Source organism: Schistocerca nitens, chromosome 2, assembly GCF_023898315.1.
Source record: "Schistocerca nitens isolate TAMUIC-IGC-003100 chromosome 2, iqSchNite1.1, whole genome shotgun sequence".
Taxonomy (NCBI): Eukaryota; Metazoa; Arthropoda; class Insecta; order Orthoptera; family Acrididae; genus Schistocerca; species Schistocerca nitens.
Window position 1 is genome coordinate 688678510 of NC_064615.1, and position 24081 is coordinate 688702590.

General features: G+C 41.7%; 1 protein-coding gene across 3 annotated transcripts in view; it reads left to right on the forward strand.

Moving 5' to 3' along the window:
• LOC126236842 (uncharacterized) overlaps nucleotides 1–24081 on the forward strand; it is a 138020-nt gene that overhangs the window by 104609 nt on the left and 9330 nt on the right. For all 3 annotated transcript variants that reach the window (XM_049946446.1, XM_049946447.1, XM_049946448.1), the window contains exon 8: nucleotides 8892–9138. In XM_049946446.1, coding sequence (XP_049802403.1) covers nucleotides 8892–9138 — 247 coding nt within the window. The remainder of the gene's footprint in view (nucleotides 1–8891; nucleotides 9139–24081) is intronic.

The following is a 24081-nucleotide window of genomic DNA, read 5'->3' on the forward strand; positions in this document are numbered from 1 at the left end:
AGTGGTGCTTTCCCTGGTTACATATTGAAAGCATATCTCAGTGGTTTATGGCCCGTGCATATGGTAAAGTGTCGGCCTTCTAACGATGCCGGAACTTCCTAATCGCGGCATACGCGGCGTACAGTTCTCGAGCGCAAGTTGCCCAGCGTTACTGTGACGGTGACAACTTGCGACTGAATAACCCTCGTGACTGCCAACTACACTCCACTTGTTGCTGAAGTACGGCGCCAATGGAGGGAGCTGATGTATCTACCACGAATGCAAGTTGAGCGTGTGATACTCGATGAGCCAACTGTGTAGCCTCTGCTATTGCTGTTTTCACAGATTGAAAAAAAAAAAAAAAAAAATGGTTCAAATGGCTCTGAGCACTATGCGACTTAACATCTGAGGTCATCAGTCCCCTAGAACTTAGAACTACTTAAACCTAACTAACCTAAGGACATCACACACATCCATGCCCGAGGCAGGATTCGAACCTGCGACCGTAGCGGTCGTGCGGTTCCAGACTGAAGCGCCTAGAACCGCTCGGCCACACTGGCCGGCTACAGATTGAAAAGCAGTATGCGTTTCGTCTGCCCATTTCACTTTATTATTTGACTTCGGAGCACCCTTCAGAAGTTCAAACATTGGAGCTGTTATTAGTGTAATATTGGGTTAAATCGATGATAGAAATTACTGATGCCGAGAAAACGACGTAGCTCCCTAATTGTAGCAGGACGGGAATATTCGACTATGGCTTCCACCTTTTCCTTAGGAGGTCGGATCCCATGGGCATCGATTGTATATCCCAGAAACTGAATGTCTGTTGCCCCGAAGATACACTTTGTAGGGTTAATAACAAGGCCTTGCATACATAAACGATCAAAAATCCTGTTTAAATGTTCTAGATATTTCGCTTCTGACGCGGACGTCACTGAAATGTCGTCTCTGTACACATAACATAAATCCAGATCTTTTGTGATTTCATTCATAAAGCGTTGAAATGTCAGCACCGCATTACACAATCCGAAAGACATTCTCACAAACTCAAAAGACCGAAGGGCATTGTTGCAGGCGTCTTGTGTATGTCTTCCGGTGAAACAGGAATTTGATAGGACGCACGCACTAAGTCAGTAGTGTAGAATAGTATGTTGAAAGCGAAATCTACGTAGTTGTATCGTAAACAAAAGTTTCGAAACAATTTCAATTTTCATTTTTTTTCTGTAATTGCGATTTGCAAGTTTTGCGCCCGTGAATTAAATTTAAAAATTTTACTGTGGTTCTGCGTTTCAAAACTTAAGAACGGCGAGTGTAATAAACCGAAGTTACATTTATGAGACCACGTAAGTTTGATTACGAGATTTTATTTTACATACTTATTCCGTCTCATATCATAGAAGTGGAATCTGAAGAGCCTAAGTTGTTCTTGTATAGATATTGTAGAAATTGTTACTATTTCATCCCGTGCCGCTGTTCATTTTGTCTCCGGTCTCCTAAAAGCAAGGCAGAAAAATAATAAATACTGTAATGATAAAAATTTTGAGGATAGGTAAGTATTTAGGTTCAATCAATTTATGAACCATGGGCCTTGCCGTTGGTGGAGAGGCTTGCGTGCGTCAGCGATACAGATAGCCGTACCGTAGGTGCAACCACAAAGGAGGGGTATCTGTTGAGAGGCCAGACAAACGTGTGGTTCCTGAAGAGGGGCAGCAGCCTTTTCAGTAGCTGCAGGGGCAACAGTCTGGATGATTGACTGATCTGGCCTTGTAACTCTAATCAAAACGACCCTGCTGTGCTGGTACTGCGGACAGCTGAAAGCAAGGGGAAACAGCCGTAATTTTTCCCGAGGGCATGCAGCTTTACTGTGTGGTTAAATGATGATGGCGTCCTCTTGGGTAAAATATTCCGGAAGTAAAATAGTCCCCCATTCGGATCTCCGGGAGGGGACTACTCAGGAGGACGTTGTTATCAGGAGAAAGTAAACTGGCATTCTACGAATCGGAGCGTGGAATGTCAGATCCCTTAACCGCGCAGGTAGGTTAGAAAATTTAAAAAGGGAAATGGATAGTTTAATGTTAGACATAGTAGGAATTAGTGAAGTTCGGTGGCAGGAATACAGGGTTATAAATACAAAATCAAATAGGGGTAATGCAGGAGTACGCTTAATAATGAATAGGAAAATAGGAATGCAAGTAAGCTACTACAAACAGCATAGTGAGTGCATTATTGTGGCCAAGATAGATACGAAGCCCACGCCTACCACAGTGGTACAAGTTTATATGCCAACTCGCTCCACAGATGACGAAAAGATTGATGAAATGTATGAATAGATAGTGAAGGGGGACGAAAATTTAATAGTGACTGGAACTCGATAGTTCGAAAAGGAAGAGAAGGAAACGTAGTAGGTGAATATGGAATGGGAGAAAGGAATGAAAGAGGAAACCGCCTGGTAGAATTTTGCACAGAGCACAACTTAATTATTGCTAACACTTGGTTCAAGAATTATGCAAGATGGCTGTGTACATGGAAGAAGCCTGGAGATACTGGAAGGTCTCAGATAGATTGTATAATGGTAAGACAGAGATTCAGGAACCTGGTTTTAAAGTGTAAGACATTTCCAGGGCAGATGTGGTCTCTGACCACAATCTATTGGTTATGAACTGTAGATTAAAATTGAAGAAACTACAAAAAGGTGGGAATTTACAGAAGACGTTGTGCACAGAGAAAAACAGAAGTTAAAGACTGAAACTTATTTCCCCGTATTAGACATGCTGTGTACAGAATTGCTGCGGCAACTACGAGCTTACGGGGAAATTGTCTGCTTTATTTCTGACAGATTTCTCGACGAAGTCCAACGATGAAATTAGAGAGGCTTGTACGAAGTTTAGGGAACATTATTCCGAGAACACTGAGCCTGAGTTTATAGACGACATGGTGCAGTTCATGTACTTAAGTTACAATTAGAGGATGTTGAAAAAGATAAATTTGTACCTGCCGAGTAATCGTATAAACAGATTTTTGGTAATAAGGTACAATCAACTTGTAAATTGTAAACACATAGAAGTCTGACGCGTACAAAGGCCATAGGTGAATCTAACTTTTAGACATTAAAACTAATCAAAAACTGTCTTCGTTTACCAGTGTGTCAGAAGCGTTTGAATTCACTGGCGACAATGGCGTCTGAAAGTGATATATTGGAAAAAGATGTTTTAAACGATTTTGTATACAAAAAACCTTTATATTATTAATATTTAAATATGTTGTACTTTACAAAATATTTAATAAAAAAATCGCATATTTTGATTTCATTTGTTTCAACTTGTTAATAGAGTGATGGCAGACCTCCGTGATGTAATAGAAAACAAGCGTTGTGGTAGAAAAAATGTATTTTAGGAAGTTACACAAGGAGATGTATATTGCCTAGGGACCCTAACATGGTTAATTCAACCCTGACTGTAGCCCATATTTTTAATATTGCTACTATAACTGAAGTCACATAGTCCTATAAAAATTTGCTCAACTGCACATTTACTTTTAGTAATTATTTCATTTGGAAAGTTTACTGTTTGTACAAACTTAAAACTATTGACTAGTTTTATCTTCTCATTTCTATGATTCGAATCTTTCAATAAGTCTGTATTTAAATTTCCACAAGTAACCACTTTATACACTGTTAATGACAACATTACTCCTCGCAATACTTAAATTTTAATAATTCTAGGATTGCTCAAAAATCATATAACCTACATTCACCCACTTAATTAAGTAAACTGGTAAATTAATTTTGCAATTTCTGTAATAAACTAAACACGTTGATGCATTCTTGTGACACTAACAATGATAAGCATCTTGTGCAGTCGTTTTCTCATACTCTTCAGCTTGTAGTGATTAAATTATTTACTGTCCGATGAGCTGCAGACTGAATCTTACTTGTTCATGCATTATTTCTTTATCAGCGGCAAGCATTAAGCACTGTCTCAAAGCAGCTCTCAAAGCCCAAAATTGCGAGTTAAAAGTATGTATGGACGACTAAGATGGATGGTGCTGAAATACACCAAGGCATGTAGCAGCAGCGAAAATTCCTCGACTGTGAAATATATGGAAGAGTATCATTTTAAGCGATCAAAATTACTGTCGGAAAACTTTGGACAAGACCGCATAATCTCACTCCGCGCAATAGAGAAAGAGTTAAAGTTTACATTGAAATTTATTTATATCCCATTTTGTGGTTTTATTAATCACTGTTCATCTGAAACTGTCTTACTTTTATTATTAATGACAAATTCCATTTACATATTTCTAAGTGAGTGTAGTATTCTACATGTGTCATTATTTTCTCTGCACAGTATTCTTAATCCTCGTCTTTATTGAATAAATTTTGAGTTTAGATGTATTACCCAATAAAACACTTTTATAAAATTGCTGGCAGTTAAAGCATGAGTTCTAAATTAGCATCCTTGCATAGGAGCAACACAACGAGAAACTATGGGAACTATATGAAACTTGAATGAGATTTTCACTCTGCAGCGGAGTGTGCGCTGATATGAAACTTCCTGGCAGATTAAAACTGTGTGCCCGACCGAGACTCGAACTCGGGACCTTTGCCTTTCGCGGGCAAGTGCTCTACCATCCGAGCTACCGAAGCACGACTCACGCCCGGTACTCACAGCTTTACTTCTGCCAGTACCTCGTCTCCTACCTTCCAAACTTTACAGAAGTTCTCTTGCGAACCTTGCAGAACTAGCACTCCTGAAAGAAAGGATATTGCGGAGACATGGCTTAGCCGCAGCCTGGGGGATGTTTCCAGAATGAGATTTTCACTCTGCAGCGGAGTGTGCGCTGATATGAAACTTCCTGGCAGATTAAAACTGTGTGCCCGACCGAGACTCGAACTTGGGACCTTTGCCTTTCGCGGGCAAGTGCTCTACCATCTGAGCTACCGAAGCACGACTCACACCCGGTACTCACAGCTTTACTTCTGCCAGTACCTCGTCTCCTACCTTCCAAACTTTACAGAAGCTCTCCTGCGAACCTTGCAGAACTAGCACTCCTGGCAGAAGTAAAGCTGTGAGTACCGGGCGTGAGTCGTGCTTCGGTAGCTCAGATGGTAGAGCACTTGCCCGCGAAAGGCAAAGGTCCCGAGTTCGAGTCTCGGTCGGGCACACAGTTTTAATCTGCCAGGAAGTTTTATATGAAACTTGGCTTCGTGATTTGCTTACCATTGTGCTTAGTTGATTTTAGCTGTCTGTCGAGCATGAAAACAGGTGTAAAGTGTTCACATAAGACTTTTTTAATCTGATTGAAGTATCATACCAAGAGCAGTTCATTAAGAATTAAATTGCTTGTCATAAACAATACATAGCCATTTCTGGGCCATACCTGGTTCATATGTTGTTGACACTCTTGATTAATATGGTTGGGTCTGCAGCACCAACCCCTATTTTTAATGTCTGCAGACGATCATTTGTGTAGGTCGGCAACATAAGTATTTCCCAATCTGGGTTTATTTCACGCATCTGGTGAGGACGGCCAGCGTGGTTGGCTGTTAGCTCTAGTGGACGTTATTAAAGCTACCGCAATCGAGGCTGATAGTTTCTTATATACTGATATGATGTTTATTAAAATGGTTTTCCTCAGGGTGTGACAACACTTGACGTGCGTCGTTCTTCAGGCTGATATTATTTTGGCAGAGCTCTCGTAGAGGCCTTGCGGAGCCACAGGGCTCCGCAGAGCACACTTCGAGTATTGTTGCCTTAGACAATGTATTTTTTAATTTATCATTTGTCGGTCATCAAGTGTTCTGACTGATTTGACGCGGCCTACACAACGTCCTCTGCTGTGCTAATCACTTCATCTCAGAGTAGCAATTAAACATGTCCTCGATTTTTTGTTGGGTATATGAATATTAAGAGCTCAGATGGAAACTCAGTTCTAAGCAAAGAAGGGAAAGCAGAAAGGTGGAAGGAGTATATGGAGGGTCTATACAAGGGCGATGCACTTGAGGACAATATTATGGAAATGAAAGAGGTAGAAGAAGATGCAATGGTAGATATGGTACTGCGTGAAGAGTTTGACAGAGCACTGAGAGGCCTGAGTCGAAACAAGGCCCCGGGAGTAGACAACATTCCATTAGAACTACTGACGGCCTTTGGAGAGCCAGTCCTGACAAAACTCTACCATCTGGTGAGCAAGATGCATGAGACAGGCGAAATACCCACAGACTTCAAGAAGAATATAATAATTCCAATCCCAAAGAGAGCAGGTGTTGACAGATGTGAAAATTACTGAACTATCAGTTTAATAAGTCACAGCTGCAAAATACTAACGCGAATTCTTTACAGACGAATGGAAAAACTAGTAGAAGCCGACATAGGGGAAGATGAGTTTGGATTCCATAGAAATATTGGAACACGTGAGGCAATACTAGCCCTACGACCTATCTTAGAAGCTAGATTAATGAAAGGCAAACCTACATTTCTAGCATTTGTAGACTTAGAGAAAGCTTTTGACATTGTTGACTGGAATACTCTCTTTCAAATTCTGAAGGTGGCAGGGGTAAAATATAGGGAGCGAAAGGCTATTTACAATTTGTATAGAAACCAACTGGCAGTTACAAGAGTTGAGGGGCAAGAAAGAGAAGCAGTGCTTGGGAAGAGAGTGAGACAGGGTTGTAGCCTTTCCCCAATGTTATTCAATCTTTATATTGAGTAAGCAGTGAAGGAAACAAAAGAAAAATTCGGAATAGGTATTAAAATCCATGGAGAAGAACTTTGAGGTTTGCCGATGACATTGTAATTCTGTCAGGGACAGCAAAGGACTTGGAAGAGCAGTTGAACGGAATTGATAGTGTCTTGAAAGGAGGATATAAGATGAATATCAACAAAAGCAAAACGAGGATAATGGAGTGTAGTCGAATTAAGTCGGGTGATGCTGAGGGTATTAGATTAGGAAATGAGACACTTAAAGTAATAAAGGAGTTTTGCTATTTGGGGGAGCAAAATAACTGATGATGGTCGAAGTAGAGAGGATATAAAATGTAGACTGACACTGGCAAGGAAAGCGTTTGTGAAGAAGAGAATTTGTTAACATCGAGTATTGATTTAAGTGTCAGGAAGTCGTTTCTGAAAGTATTTGTATGGAGTGTAGCCATGTATGGAAGTGAAACATGGACGATAAATAGTTTGGACAAGAAGAGAATAGAAGATTTCGAAATGTGGTGCTACAGAAGAATGCTGAAGATTAGATGGGTAGATCACATAACTAATGAGGAGGTGTTGAATAGGATTGGGGAGAAGAGAAGTTTGTGGCACAACTTGACTATAAGAAGGGATCGGTTGGTAGGACATGTTCTGAGGCAACAAGGGATCACCAATTTAGTATTGGAGGGCAGCGTGGAGGGTAAAAATCGTAGAGGGAGACAAAGAGATGAATACACCAAGCAGATTCAGAAGGATGTAGGTTGCAGTAGGTACTGGGAGATGAAGAAGCTTGCACAGGATAGAGTAGCATGGAGAGCTGCATCAAACCAGTCTCAGGACTGAAGGCCACAACAACAACAACAACAACAACAACAACACACATCACAATCTTTGCTGTGCTTTATAGTTTTTATGCTCTATACCTCTCTTTAGTTCCGTGGCAGTTATCCTGTCAGGTCGTATCACATATCCTATCGTTCTGACCCTTATTGTCAGTCTCACCTAAATTTCTACATTATTCTGTAGCACTGCATCTCAAACGCTAGGATTCTTTACCTTTTTGGTTTTCCCATAGCTCTTATAAACTTGTAAACAGTACTGTACTGCCAATATACATTCTCAGAAGTTTATTCCTGAGCACTATCTTTGATACCAACAAATTTCTCTCAGCCAGGAAAACCAGCTTTTCCTGCATGAGTCTGCTTCTTATGTCCTCTTTGCTTCATCCATCATGCGTAAATTTGCTTCCAGGGTGGCAATTGCCTTCACTTGATCTTATTCATAGTTAAATTTATAGTTAGTCTTATAGCTGCTACTTCTCATTATTTCGTCTTTCTGTAGTGTCAGTGTATAAGGGGCAGTCAACTGCAAAACGATACACATGGGAAAAAAACAAGTAAACTGTTTATTATTTCAAAAGTACTCGCCGTAACTGTTGATACATTTATCCCATTGCGAGACAAGACTGTGAATGCCTTCTTGGAAAATTGTTTGCTGTTGCATGCAGAATCATGGTTGTACCCCGACGTGCACCTTTACGTCCGAAGAAAATCGATGGCAATGATTAGTCTTTCCTCAGGATTTCAAAAATATGGAAATCACATGAAGAGAGATGGGGACTGTACGAAGATGTAAGTTCTTCCCAGCGAAGCTTTGGCAGCATAGTCAAAACAACCATGACAACACGTAAGCCTGCCCACAGAAGTTTCGCTTGGACTCCGGTACATATCATAAGGTCCTGATCTCTCCCCATGCAATCTCCATATTTCTGGAGCCCTGGAGGAGGACAGTCGTGGCCGAAGATTTGCTTCAGACGAAGAGGTGCACATCTGTGTATAATCTGGCTCTTTGGGCAACCGCAAACATTTTTCTGTGAAGGCATTGACTGTCTTATCTCACAGTGGGATAAATGCATTAACAGTTGGGGTGACTACTTTTGAAATAATGAACAGTTTACTTACTTTTTTCAATGTGTCTGGTTTTCATTTGACTGGCCCTTACATATGCTATGCTAATGACAAAGTTGATTCCATTTAACAGACCATGTAATTCTTGCTCAGTTTTACTTATGATTGTAGTGTCAGCAGCGAATCTTAACATTGACAGACTTTCAGCCAGAATTTTAATTCCATTCCTGAACCTTCCTTTTATTTCCATCATCATCAATGATCAGATAGTGGGGGCAGAGGACTGCATCCCTTTGTTGGCACACAGGCCGCGGAGACGCTGTGGCTGGTGCGGCACGAACTTCGGCTTGCTCGCCGCCAGCAGGCGCTGCTGCAGCGCTTCCTGAGCGACGGCAGCGCCTTGCCGCGGCTGCTGCCCTCGACGCTGGTGCGCGTTCTGCTCAACGCCGCGTCGCGCTGCTACCCCGTGCGCGTCTCCATCATTCCCGCCGTCGACGAGCTGGTGCCCGCCTCCGAGAGCCTCGTCCTCTGGCAGCCGCCCCAGGGAAACGTCTGTGAGTACAGCCCATATCCTCAGCTCCCTCCCTCTGTTGCGTTTTACGGGTTCTCCAGCAGCCAGCTCTCTATAATTTAACCAGCATCTCCAGTTTCAAGGAACATAATTTTTCTAATCTTCATTGCCTCTGTTATACATCTATTATAGCAACATAATACCATTCCTAATGCGTCTTAAATCTTTTTTTCTTTCTTTTTGATATATCTACCTAACAACAGGTATCAGCTGGAGGCTTCATACATTCATCTGTCTATGTCTACGTTTACATCTACATTTAAACTTTACAAATCACTGTGAAGTGCATGGCAGGAGCGGCTTCCCACTGCACCACTTATTAGAGTTTATTAACACTCAGTTTACATATGGAATGCAAGAAAAATGATCGCTTAAGCAAACCTGTACATACTGTAACTACTCTCATCTGGTGTTCGCAGTCCTAATGGGAGTGATATGCATTCCTAGATTCCTCACTCAAAAGTGGTTCTTAAGACTTCGTAACCAGGCTCTCACGAATTACTTCAGGTCTTCAAGTATCTGCTAATTCAGTTTTTCAGCATCTACATGACATTTTCCCATAGGTCAAATACACCAGTGACCATTTGACTGGCATTAATATAGATGATAAATATAGTGCTTTCCTTAACACATTTCTCATGCTCTTTGAGAGTTGCTTTCCATTAGAACGTTTTAAACGGGGTACTAGCAGTAATAGTGAGCCAGGGTGGCTGAGTAGTGGGATAAGGATATCATGTAGAACAAAGTGGGAATTATATTAAAATGTTAGAAGTAGTCACAATCAAGCTACATTAGCCCATTACAGACAGTATTGTAAGGTTCTTAAAAATGTTATTAGGAAGGCAAAGAGTATGTAATATGCAAATAGAATAGCTAATTCACAGGATAAAATTAAAACAATATGGTCGGCTGTGAAGGAAGTGTATGATCAGCAGCACACGGTCGACAACATAAAATCAGTTCGTAGTAAAAGTGTTTCTGTTACTAATAAAACAGATATATGTACAGCATTTAACAATTATTTTCTGAGCAATGCTGGTGAATTAAATAAAACTTTAGTTTCTACAGGGAATCATAACTTTCTTGGCAAATGCCTTTCCGAGATTGATGTCTGAAATTACTCCTCTGTGATACAGACAAGGGGGAGATTGAGTCAATCATTTAATCACTGAAGACTAAGGACTCCCATGGATATGATGGAGTGCCTAGCAGAATATTAAAGTACTGTGCTGCACATGTTGGCCCAGTATTTAGCCATATTTGTAATTTTGCCTTTAGGAATGGTCAGTTTCCTTAACGATTAAAGTACTCAGCAGCAAAGCTGCTTTATAAAAAGGAGAAAGGGGTAATGTAGACAATTTTAGACCTATTTTTATGCCAAAGTTATTGAAAAGCCTGTATATGTAAGGATAATTGATCATTTTATACCACACGATTTGCTATCAAATGTACAGTTCAGCTTAAGAAGTCGTTTAACAAATGAAAATGCTACAGTCTCTTTTCTCTGTGAGATACTGGATGGGTTAAACAAAAGGTTTCGAACGCTAGGCATATTTTTTATTTAACTAAGACATTTCTGTTGATCACAAAATATTGCTCCAGGAGTTGCACCATTACGGAACACGGGGAGTAGCTCACAATTAGTTCACCTATTACTTCAGCAACAACTGCAAAATGTCACTAGTCACAATGTTGAGAATGGCTGTGATGTGGGGTCTGAGTGGGGTACAGTCAAGTGGGGGGTGCCCCAGGGATCAATGTTTGTGCCACTCCTGTTCCTTATTTATATAAATGATGTGCCCTCTAATATTACAGGTAACTCTAACATATTTCTGTTTGCTGATGACACTAGCTTGGATAGTAAAGGATGTTGTGTGCAACATTGGCTCAGTTTCAGATAGAGCAGTTCATGACCTAAGTTCATGGCCTGTAGAAAATAAAGTAACACGAAATCACAGTAAGACTCAGTTTTTACAGTTTCTAACACGCAATTCAACAAAACCTGACGTTTTAATTTCACACAATGGACATATGATCAGTGAAACTGAACAGTTCAAATTTCTAGGTGTTCAGATAGACAGTAAACTCTTGTGGAAAGCCCATGTTCAGGATCTTGTTCAAAGATTTAATGCTGCCATTTTTACTGCTCGAACAGTATCTGAAGTGAGTGATCATTCGACACGAGAAGTAGTCTACTTTGATTATTTTCATTCGCTTATCTCGTATGGTATTATATTCTGGGGTAACTCTTCCCATTCTAAAAGGATATTTTTGGCTCAGAAACGGGTGGTTCGGCAATAAGTGATGTAAGTTCACCAATCTCTTGTCGAACCTTGTTCACGAGTCTGGGTATTTTGACATTGGCCTCTAAATACATATATTCCTTACTGCCATTTCTTGTTAACAATATTAGCTTATTCCCAAGAATAAGTAGCTTTCACTCAGTTAATACTAGGCAGAAATCAAACTTGCATTTGGATCGGACTTCCTTAACTATTGTGCAGAAAGGTGTGCAGTATACTGCTGCATCCATTTTCAATAAACTACCACTCGAATTCGAAAATCTCAGCAATAATCCACGCGCTTTCAATTCGAAACTGAAGAGTTTCAAAATTAAGCTGATTCTTGTTGTATTGTTGATTGCGTTTACATAAACTTATTGATTGACGTTTTTCGTATTCATAAACATTTTATTTTTATCTGTTATTACATTTATATTGTAATTCCATGTACTGACACGTTCCATGACCTTTGAGATATACTCCTCAATTTGGTCCTACTGAACTTGATATGTGAATAAAAAAAAAAAATCTGTTCTACCCTCCTGTGTAAGCATTCTATATCCTTTGTTAGTCCTATTTGGTACAGGTCCCACACAGTTCAGCATTATTCTAGGATGGGTTACAACATGTATTTTACAAGCAGTCCCCTCTGTAGAGCGATTGCATTTTCCTAGTGTCTGTAGTCTGCCACTTGCTTTTCCGCGCCACTGAGCCTTTGCATCTTTCCATTTCATGTCGCTACAAATTATTACACTCAGTTGCTTGAATTAGTTGATCAATTCCAGTTGTGGCACATCCATATTGTTGTCAGTGGGTACTACTTGTTTCGTTACGTAAACTGCAAAATTGTACACTTCTGAACTGTGAAGGAAGTTGACTATCTTTCCAGCACTTTGGAATCTTATCCAGATCTTATTGAATATTGTTCAGCTTTTTCCAGACAGTACTCAACTATACAAACAGCTAAATTGAAGTCCCTTGTCATGCTTTTCTCTCTGTATATGAACGTAAATTAGAGGAATTACTGTAGGTATTTTGATGCGGTTTTACGAATACCTAGGCTCACTGGCGGTGAATGTTTATGTATAAAAGCTATTACTGCAATGCCAGACAGGCCGACCAGTCGTAGATACTTAGTGCAAAGCTGTGCCAGGTTGCTAGTATCATCTGTGAAAAGTCTGAGGTTACTGTTAATGTTATCTGCAGGGTCTATAATATTAAACACGAGCAGCTAGGATACAATCACACATTCCTGGAATACGCCTAAAGTTACTTCTAAATCTGTCAATGATGCTCAATATCAGATAATATGCTGTGACCCCCTTTAAGAAATACTGAATCCAGTCACAAATGTCGCTAGATAGCCCACACGATCGTACTTTCGATAGTAAACGTATGTGTCAAATGCTATCCTGTGTGTCTACATTAATCTGCACCTAACTTCGTACATTTTCAATGTCATCCAGCATCCCAAGTCTTCCTATTAGTCTCCCTCTGTTCCCTGCAATGTGTGCTTCAATCGTTCATTGTTGCAGCCAATTTCTTTTCTCACCTTTTTATGCTTTACGCTAGTTTCCTCTCCTTTCTTAGAAGTATTCCTTCGTAGATCGTTTTGTTCACCTATTTTACTTCTACCATTTTCTTACACGTTCTAAAACAACCCATGTATTTTGCCTCTTCATTTTTAATTTACCATAATTTGCTGCAATATTTATTTGTAAAGGACCATCTAGATCAAACAAATTTTACAATTCACTATCATTGGTTTCGGCTACTCCCATCTTCAGAACTGCTCCAAATATAAAAAAACGGCGATGAAACCAACTAAGCTCAATTAGCTGAAGCAAAATCTACAACAGCCCTGTGATAAATAAGAAAAATAAAAAGTATTTATATGATTAACAGTGATGCATACCATCCATACATACCATAAAATATTTTGATGCAGGTATCAACGTTAAAATCTGTATTTTTAGGTACATAGTAGTAAGTGCTGACGATGGCCTGGATGCGTTTAGTATTTATACAGATAACTGAGGGCAGCAGAGGGCACTATAGCTAAAGTACACCAGTATCGTAAATTTAATAGCTAAAATGCAGTTGCGTGGTCATTAATTAAAATTACTTCACATGGCAACATGACCGTCTGACAGTAAAACATGAACTGACATACAGTATGTGGAATTAGATCCATACTTAAAATCCACATAAAAGATGTGAAGAGTAATAATGGGGACCTCCTAGCCTAGCAAAGTAAACAACAAAACTGTGTAAAAGCCAGAATAAAATGTTTAAAAGTAACATCGCATCTATTAATCGAAATCTTCCATCATGATAAAACAAACTGCAAGTGTAAAGTATTTAACAAAACAATGGCTATTAATTAAGAAACGTAATAGTCGATAACATCCGGAATGAGATTTCAATGGCATCGCCTCGTGATTTCTCAACATGAAGTTCTAGTTTTCTTGTGGTGGAGCTACAATTTTTTTTTTAAATTGAGAAATCGAAGACATTCTCAGCTGGGGTCACATGTCTCAAACAGCAGGTTCTAATGGCCCAATGTCACTACTATGACATGTACTGAAGGCAGCTGAAACAGGCGACGTCAAATTTATAACAATTTCACGGAAAATTTAAAGGGTCTTTTCCCGTTGTATATATAATCAGTTCATTTAACACATTTACATTTCTTGAGTATTGCATTATATTCTCCAATTGTTTCAGAAGATTCAGTTTTCATACGAGGGCAATCCCAAAAGTAGGGTCTCCTATTTTTTATAAGTACAGAACTCTGTTTGTGTGGCAGTTGCACACACTGTTATGAAGAGTGCTTCACGCGCTGTGTGTTAACATGCGCACGCCGCGCTGAGGCGCTCAGCCTTGGCTTGGCAGCCATTGAGAATGGAGCTCCCGTTGGATGTTACCGCCAAGTGCGAATTGCGCCCAGTTGTTCGGTTTTTGAAGGCAAAGGGCACTGCGCCGATTGAAATCCATCGCCAATTGACGGAAGTGTATGGTGAGTTGTGCATGGATGTCAAAAATGTTCATAAGTGGTGTAGAGAGTTGGCAGCTGGTCGGACCGAAATACACGACAAACAAAGGAGCGGTAGACCGTCAATTTCTGAGGAGACTGTGTTGATGGTTGAGCAAAGCATGCGTGAAGATCGACGGATCACCCTGGATGATCTCTGCACGTTGGTTCCTGAGGTTTCCCGAAGCACCACTCACAGAATTTTAACGGTAACATTGAACTACCGGAAGGTGTGCGCAAGATGGGTGTCACGCATGCTGACTGATGACCACATGCGGCAACGAGTTGATGCTTCCGCGCATTTCTTCACCGCCTTGCAGCCGAACAGGACAACTTTCTGGACTCAATCGTCACGGGTGACGAAACCTGGGCATACCATTTTACACCTGGGACCATGCAATAATCACACCAATGGCGGCATCCTTCTTCGCAGCATGGTGGCGAGCTGGTATGACATGGGCGTACAAAAACTGCCACTGCGTCTACAAAAATGTATTGACAGAAATGTTGATTATGTCGAAAAATAGCTGAATGTTCAAACTGTAAACTGATGTAAACCATTGTAGAAATAAACAGGTCTATGTACTTATAAAAAAAATAGGAGACTTTACTTTTGGGAATACCCTCATATATATATATATATATATATATATATATATATATATATATATCCCACGCAGCCTCCAATTATGCCACCAAAATTCCTATGTATCTAAAACATCTTATTTGTTTCTCCCACTTATATTATTCTCTCTACTGTAAATTGTAGTTTTTCTCCGATTCAACCTACTCTGCTGGATTACTACACACTTAATTGTTTTTATTGTTCCTTCTTCTACTGCTATGCCTCTTGCTTTTTCTAATACTTTGTCTATTAGTTTCTCAGCATAAATATGAAAAAGCGTTGATGACAAACAGCATCCTTGTCTAACAACTGCCGCGCGGGATTAGCCGAGCGGTCTAGGCCCTGCAGTCATGGACTGTGCGGCTGGTCCCGGCGGAGGTTCGAGTCCTCCCTCGGGCATGGGTGTGTGCGTTTGTCCTTAGGATAATTTAGGTTAAGTGGTGTGTAAGCTTAGGGACTGATGATCTTAGCAGTTAACTCCCATAAGATTACACACACACACACACACACACACACACACACGCGTCTAACAACTCTGCCGCCTGCCGCGGTGACCGAGTGGTTCTAGGCGCTTCAGTCCGGAACCGCACGACTGCTACGGTCGCAGGTTCGAATCCTGCTTCGGGCATGGATGTGTGTGATGTCCTTAGATTTTAAGTCGTTCTACGTTCTAGGGGACTGATGACCTCAGATAGTCCCATAGTGCTCAGAGCCATTTCAACCATTTTTTATCAACTTTGCCAGCATCTGTCTCTGTTTTCTCATTCTTACTACCACTTCCTGTGTAGCGCAGAGTTCTTTATATGTCTTCTGTCCTTACAGCTCACAGCAGTATCTTTAAGATTTCAGGAAGATACATCAGTCCATTCCACCTTTTCCCAATTCACAAAACAGATGTACAAATACTTATTAACTTTAAACATCCAGAAGCATTCTTCCCCCTGTTTCCCTCCAGTTTTCATTCTGATCTTTAATAAATTCCTGTTTCTAAAATAAATAGATAGAAACAAAAGATTCGCACCTGATACCATTAGAAAAAAGGAAGCAATATAAAGTAACTGCAGCATAAGTGTATCTTATGCCGGTCCAGCACAAATGTTCATTATCGTCATTCCATTATACAGCTGATGGATGTCCATATTCACAACTGCTAACGCATCCATTAACAGTTGTAGTCGCCGCAGCGCCTGCTCCTACGGACATGCATGAATGTCCGAAAGAACATTGCATCGTACTCCAGAACAAAACTTTTTTTCTTTTTGTCAACAGTCTTCTGACTGGTTTGATGCGGCCCGCCACGAATTCCTCTCCTTCATCTCAGAGTAGTACTTTGAACCTACGTCCTCAATTATTTGCAAGATGTATTCCAATCTCTGTCTTCCTCTACAGTTTTTGCCCTCTACAGCTCCCTCTAGTACCATGGAACTCATTCCCTGAAGTCTTAACAGATGTCCTATCATCCTGTCCCTTCTCCTTATCAGTGTTTTCCACATATTCCTTTCTTCTCCGATCCTGTGCAGAACCTCCTCGTTCCTTACGTTATCAGTGCACAACAAAACACAGACACTGCAATACCGTATATCTGTTTTGCACCAGCTGGATGTCTGTGAGTAAAGGCCGTCTTCTCGAAAGGGCACACATGTGAAAATACACTCCTGGGCAACATTTAATACCGTGTTAATCCAGGCTGGTTACTGTAACGTGCCTGGATCCTCATTGGCATGTACCCACAAGGTGACATGCTGCTCAAGCCTGTTCCACCATTTGACAGCGGTCTTCCTAAGGTGATCCAGAGAGCCGGGATCGTTAAATATAGTAGCACATTCCATTCATTTCATTCTTGCCACTGGCTGTACAGGGGATGGACAAAAATATGGAAACGCCAAAAAACACAATACATACCAAGCTAATAAGGAGCAGGAAACCTGTTGGCATTTTTGCTTCCAGATGGCTTGGAATAGATGAATGCAGGTCCTGTACGGTTTTCGATGGAACGTTATAGCGTTCTTCCTGCAAAATAGTGGCAAGTGCAGATAATGATGATGTAGGTGGGTAGGCGACCAAGCACCCTTCTTTCCAAGTTAGACCGCAAAGGCTCAGAAACATTGAGATGTGGCGACTGTGGTGGCCAGGGAAGATGCAATAATGCATCCTCGTGCTCAGAAAACCAGTACTGGGCAATGCGAGCTGGGCGAACAGGGGACCTGTCGTCTTGGAACACAGAATCACCATTTGGGAATAAATATTGTGTCATGCGATGGATCCGATCACCCAAAACTATGACATAATACATGGCAGTAATACGACATTGTACAGTAACAATGGAGCCCAAGGAATAAAACGGTATGGCTGCGCAAATCATCACCAGAACCCTGCCATGTTTCACTCTTGGGGCGTACGCTCGGACAGAAATTGTAAAATCCGACCAAATGACGGTATTCCATTGCTCCATAGTTCAGGTTTTATGACTTTAGCAGCACGTTTTCCTCTTACGGGCATTTGCATCACTGATGAATGGTTTTCAGGAATTCCAGATCGCCTTTCAGTTCCTTGCTGATGGAGCTCCCTTCATGTTGTTTTGGTGCTGACAGAGTTCGCGAGTCCAACATTCAGTTCTGCAGTGACTTTTACACTTGCAGTCCTCTTATTTTTTGTCACAGTTGTTTTCAGCGATGGCCCGTCATGAGCACTCAACATATACTTTCGTTCGCGTTGTGATTTAGAGGATGAAGTTGTTTCACTTTCCCTGTATGAGGTGTAAATCTTAGATATGGGGCCTCTTGAAATACTAAACATTTTGGCTGCCTTGGTTGCGGAAGCAGCCAATATACAAAACTTCCTGGCAGATTAAAACTGTGTGCCCGACCGAGACTCGAACTCGGGACCTTTGCCTTTCGCGGGCAAGTGCTCTACCATCTGAGCTACCGAAGCACGACTCACGCCCGGTACTTACAGCTTTACTTCTGCCAGTACCTCGTCTCCTACCTTCCAAACTTTACAGAAGCTCTCCTGCGAGTCTCGGTCGGGCACACAGTTTTAATCTGCCAGGAAGTTTCATATCAGCGCACACTCCGCTGCAGAGTGGAAATCTCATTCTGGAGCCAATATACAAATAGCAACATTTTTCCCACGTCTGCCGGCCGCGGTGGTCTAGCGGTTCTAGGCGCGCAGTCCGGAACCGCGCGACTGCTACGGTCGCAGGTTCGAATCCTGCCTCGGGCATGGATGTGTGTGCTGTCCTTAGGTTAGTTAGGTTTAAGTGGTTCTAAGTTCTAGGGGACTGATGACCACAGTAGTTAAGTCCCATAGTGCTCAGAGCCATTTGAACCATTTTTTTCCCACGTCTGAGGTCACTTAACTCCGACATAATGCACTCATAACTACACAGAACGCTATTCTGATAACAATACTTACAATGTGTGGGGATCACTGAACATGTGCCGTTCGTGTTTAGATATGATGGGTAGTCAAATGAAAACCGAACACCCGCTAGAACGTGACCATTCAAAACTATTGACTAAACGCGTTAAGACTTACCGTTCTGGGAGACGAGACGGTGTATTCCTCTTTCGCAGAACGTGTCGGCCTCTGACGGATCCACTCTTGCACTTCCTTGTCTGACTGAAACCGATATCCACTTATGTCTTTCTTCAGGTCGTCAAAGACGTGAAAATCACACGGTGAAAGATACGCGCTGTACAGAGGATGTTGCAGTGTTTCTCAACCAAATCAATGATGCGTAGCCTCGGTCCAGTTGGCAGTGGTGAGGGGGGGGGGGGGGGAGGTGATAATGCAGGGGCTATCTGCTCGTCGAGTTCCTCGAGCTTGGAACCACGAGCAATACGCAGCGCTATGAAGACACTTTGCAGAAAGTGCGATGTGCCATGTAGTCAAAGTGCCCAGGAATGCTATCGGCCGTAGGCTACGCTGCAGCGATTTAGTTGAGAAACACTGCAACACCCTGCGTATAGCCTGGATTGCTCGCAGTGTCATTTTCACAACTTCGATGCTCTGAAGAAAGACATGCATGGACGTCGGTTTTAGTCGAACGAGGAAGTCCAAGGGTTGGTGCCGTCGCGGATCTGCCAGCAGCCGACAGCGTTTTACGGAACACGAATTGATCCTATCGTGTTCCAGTGGGATAAATGCTTTAACGTGTGTGATGACTGGTGTCGAATGGAAGCATTCCATTGTCCCTTTGTGGCAGGTGTTCGATTTTCATTTGATTACCCCTTATAGAACAGCCACCTGTAGGCCTGGCTAGCGTCTGCGTTTATCCAACAGGAGGAAGGGCAGTATCGGTCATAAATCTTTATTGCAGATCGATTTCAGCTATTGTGCAGCTACCTTCAGTGCAGTTATATTCATGTCACGATGGCTGAATTTCACTGAAGATAGCTGCACATTAGCCGAAATTGATCTGTAATAAATAGACTAAAAATTTACGTCCGATGCTGCCATTCCCCTTATCTTGGATCTCGTTAATACGGTCGTGGAACACGTTGTTCCTGACAGAAACAAACCGGAAGGTCTGCGTTTATGTCCACGCACACGTTTCTCGCATTGTTTCCATATTTTTGTCCTCCCACTGTAGGTGTTCACGAGCAGGTGCGACGTTTTCGCGGATTATCGTATACAAAGACGACCCTATCTCCGAAATGTTGACTTCAGGGCTAGACAGTAGGCCGGAGGATCCTGTCCCAATACTCCTTCAAATTACACTCGACAGAGATGAGAGACCTCCGACCTCCATATATGTTACCTGCCTAAAATATGGTTGACCTGTGCCGAATCCGTAGCACTGCATGGCCGAGACATGCGTTTGATACCTGACCGTTGCCACATTCCTCTACAGTGATCATCAGATAAATCCTATACTACAGTTTCTATTCCAAGTGTTCCCTTCACTATCTTCTTCGCGACAACGATACCGAGGGGGTGGGGGGCGGGGGGAGAGGAGCAGCTTCTACTGATATTCGCAGTGGTCGCCTAGACGACAAATGGACCGAATGGAGACGATTCTTACTATCTAGATGGACATAGCCGTTCAGGTTGCTTCCAGAACAGAAGTTCTGTTGCATTCTTGTCCGGATGCTTACAAGCTGTTATTTGTAGACTGCGGTATTCAGCAGGTGTTGTTAACAGTGAGGGACCACTAAGCTGGAGATTCTAAGTGCTTTGAGTTTCACGGTAGTGGTTGAAGGTTTGAGTGATGTCGCTGTAATTCGTCGGGCAGCGTATCTTACTGGCCAGTTTCCTGCCTTAAAGTGACGGTTCTCACACGATCGAAACTTGGAGACGGCCCGCATCTCGTGGTCGTGCGGTAGCGTTCTCGCTTCCCACGCCCGGGTTCCCGGGTTCGATTCCCGGCGGGGTCAGGGATTTTCTCTACCTCGTGATGGCTGGGTGTTGTGTGATGTCCTTAGGTTAGTTAGGTTTAAGTAGTTCTAAGTTCTAGGGGACTGATGACCATAGATGTTAAGTCCCATAGTGCTCAGAGCCATTTGAACCATTTGAAACTTGGAGACATGTTGGGGCATATTGACAGACTAAACAAGTGGCATGTTTCCCACAACACAGCGCGCCCTACTAAACTACACTGCAAGTTTTCTTCTACCTCCGTTAGACAGATACCAGTTTAGACACCCCCCCCCCCCAGTGTAGGGGGCAACCCCATCTCTCGAGAGTTGGTCGCCGTAGCTCTCAGACAAGGAAAAACTACACAGGCATTATCGGGAGAGCTGAGAGTACTGAGGGAGCGCTGAGCGGCCATATTGCGTCCCGGATTTGTGCCGTAATTCAGTTTTTACACTACAACATATTGGAACTATATTTCACCGTACTCATGCACACATTAAATAAAAGTACCCACTGAAGTGTGTGTTTGAGCCATAATTTGTAGCCGTGGCATGTTTGTGAGCGAAGAAATCGTCCGGTTCACCTCCCACACGAACAGCACGAACAATTTGCCTATTTCAGAAGTTCTAGACCTAAACAAAGCAAAGCACATATAAAAACATCAGAGGCACATTATACGCAGCTAATAAAATAAAATAAAAAATTTTACTGAAGAGACTTGATCCCACTTTATTACGAAAATGTGTATAAGAGACAAGCGGGTTACCCGCTGGGGGATATTAGCATCGCAACAATCAGCTCTCGAAATGTGTAACGGCATTGTCGAGACTCGCTGGCCGGAGTGACCGTGCGGTTCTAGGCGCTGCAGTCTGGAACCGAGCGACCGGTACGGTCGTAGGTTCGAATCCTGCCTCGGGCATGGATGTGTGTGATGATGTCCTTAGGTTAGTTAGGTTTAATTAGTTCTAAGTTCTAGGGGACTGATAACCTCAGAAGTTAAAGTCGCGTAGTGCTCAGAGCCATTTTGTCGAGACTGCTGGGACTACCATCGCGATGGATACACTCTGTGAAGTGAATGTCAGCAGCGTGTTGTCAAAAAGAGTAATGAAGTAAGCTACCAGGTTGTGAACTCAAAGTGAATTTCTACATTTAATTAGTACATACAATAAAAATCCAGCGATATCTGATGTATAGTTACTGAATACAGAAAATGAGACAAGGAAACAGGCAAAGTAGTTTTATAACATAGATTAATTAACGTAGAAAAGCAAGTGAAGTATGTTTGAAAGTAATCATTTTGGAACTCGGAAAAATGACTTTCCATTTAAAGTAATACAGCTGTGCCGGTATCAATCATTTTTTATGAACTGGTATTTAGTGAGTATATTATTACATTGGAAGTTGAGTAACAGACCTTAACGAAATTACGAGGGACCCTTAAGTCAATACAAGTAAAAACATTCAAATAAATGTACGTCAGGAAACGCTTGTTTTATCAGATATCCGCCCTATTTGGCTTTCGAGCGTATGTGGGTCCCAAGATGAAATCTGGTGTACTATATCAATGCAATTGTTACTGTATTAAATATTAAAGAGAATAAAGGTTGCTGGTGCTAGAAATATTAGTGTCATTAGCTGTCTTTAACAGTAAATATTATCTAGATTGGCAGTGCTGGGTCCAATTATAAAAAGTATTTCTTCCACCTCCATCATTATCATTCTTGTAAAATTTCGATATTGTTATGGGACTTTCCGCCAAAAGCTCAACAATCAGATTCTTCCATGCTCCAAAGTCAACACGCTGCCTAATCCGCTCTGTTATCCAACATGAACGACGTCGTTTACATTTTTTCTTTGCCACTCAAAATATTAAAAAGTGCAGCCGCAGCCCGACACTCCTTCATCGCAACGTCTTTCTTCATGCAAATAGCTACGACAGAAAAATCTCGCGGGGCGTGATCTCTCAACTCTCATAGACACTCTCACACTGGTGTGTATAAACGCTTTCCACATTTGCTCTCGCAGGACTCTCAGAAACGCACGGAAAGTGCTCCAAGTAACTGTAAGACAGTAACTTTCAGCGAAAATTCGCCTCTGGTGTAAACAATTATGCGAGTACTACCTGAGAGCATCAAACTGTCAGAGCTAGAAACACTCACACGCATCCCCATCCTCAACCATCATAGTCTTTTCACGTGATATACATAGGAGGAACTAATTTGTCGGTTCAGCCTTCTAGTAACTTAAGCAATCGAAATTTTTGCAGTAACGTGATTGAGAACGCCTCTCTTGTAGCGTATATCACAGAAGCTGGATGAGCATCTCTGTGACACTTGCACGTCTAATAAAGAACACTGTTACGAAACATGCTTTTCTTCTTTCCATCGTCCTTATTTCCTCCATCAGTCCTATGTGGTAGGGGTACCAGACTGTCCAGCAATGTTCAAGTATCGATTGAACGACGGTTTTGTAAGCTAGCTTCTTTGGAAATGGACGACACTTCGTAAGGATTCTTCGGATGTTCTCATTCTGGGGTCTATTATTGCTACGAGTAAAGTCATGTTCTCCACACGCGTACCCCCAGATGTTTTAATGTTATGACTGCTTGTACTCATTGTATCTAAGAAAAACGGGTCTTTTTGCTTATTTGGGCGCAATATGTTCATGTTGAGGGTCAACTGTAAATCCCTGCACCGTACGTCGATTCTGTGCAGACCTTCCTGCATTTCACTACAATTTTCTAGCGTTGCAACTTCTCCCCACATACAAGATCATTCGCAAACAGCTTATGGAGTATCGGACATTATCCAGTTGGTCATTTATGAAGGTATAGCGAGACAGGTTTAGGCTACCTTGGATTCAAGAGCCTTGAGTGGAACGCAGTAAGCTATTAGATTTCCAAAACTTTATTATCACAACCTAAAAAGGACATCAACTATTTTTATCAAAACAACCAAAAATTCTAATAGCACATACAGAGGCAATACACATGAAAAGTTTATGTCTAGCAAACAATCCTTTTAAATAACTATAATAGTTACAACTACAGAGCAGGTGGAACTAGGAAACTGCCTCGAAGTAGGCTCTAAACTTCTTAAATCAGCGAGGTTTAAACACACCTTAGAATCACGATTAACACTGCTGTGTTATACTGTGCTGAATAAATTAAATTTGACAGCAAACAGTTTTGAAATTATACATAACATCGAGCACTACCTCAGAATGGCAGGCAAAAGTATCGAGACACATAATTTAACAACGAATAGACAGTTTTTAAGCATTAACTATTAATCAATGAAACAGTGGACATACTTCGCCGCAACTAATCAGACTGAAGATTCAGTAAACACAAACGGCACGTTGAGCTAGAAAAATACAAATGGGTACTCGAGATAAGAGCACTAGCCCATTAAAGATAACATTTGAAAGACAGTTAAGAACGCTTGCTCACATGAATTAACAAATTTAAAAGGCAGACTTTAAAGCCGTAACTTTTGATCAATAAAATCACGGACCGTGTCCGCCGCAGTTAATTAGGGAGGTTTAGCAAGAAACAACAACCAGATTTGGTGCTATTAAAAGAAAGCTAAGGGCCCTAGCCCTCTAAAATTGGCAAATAGGAAAATG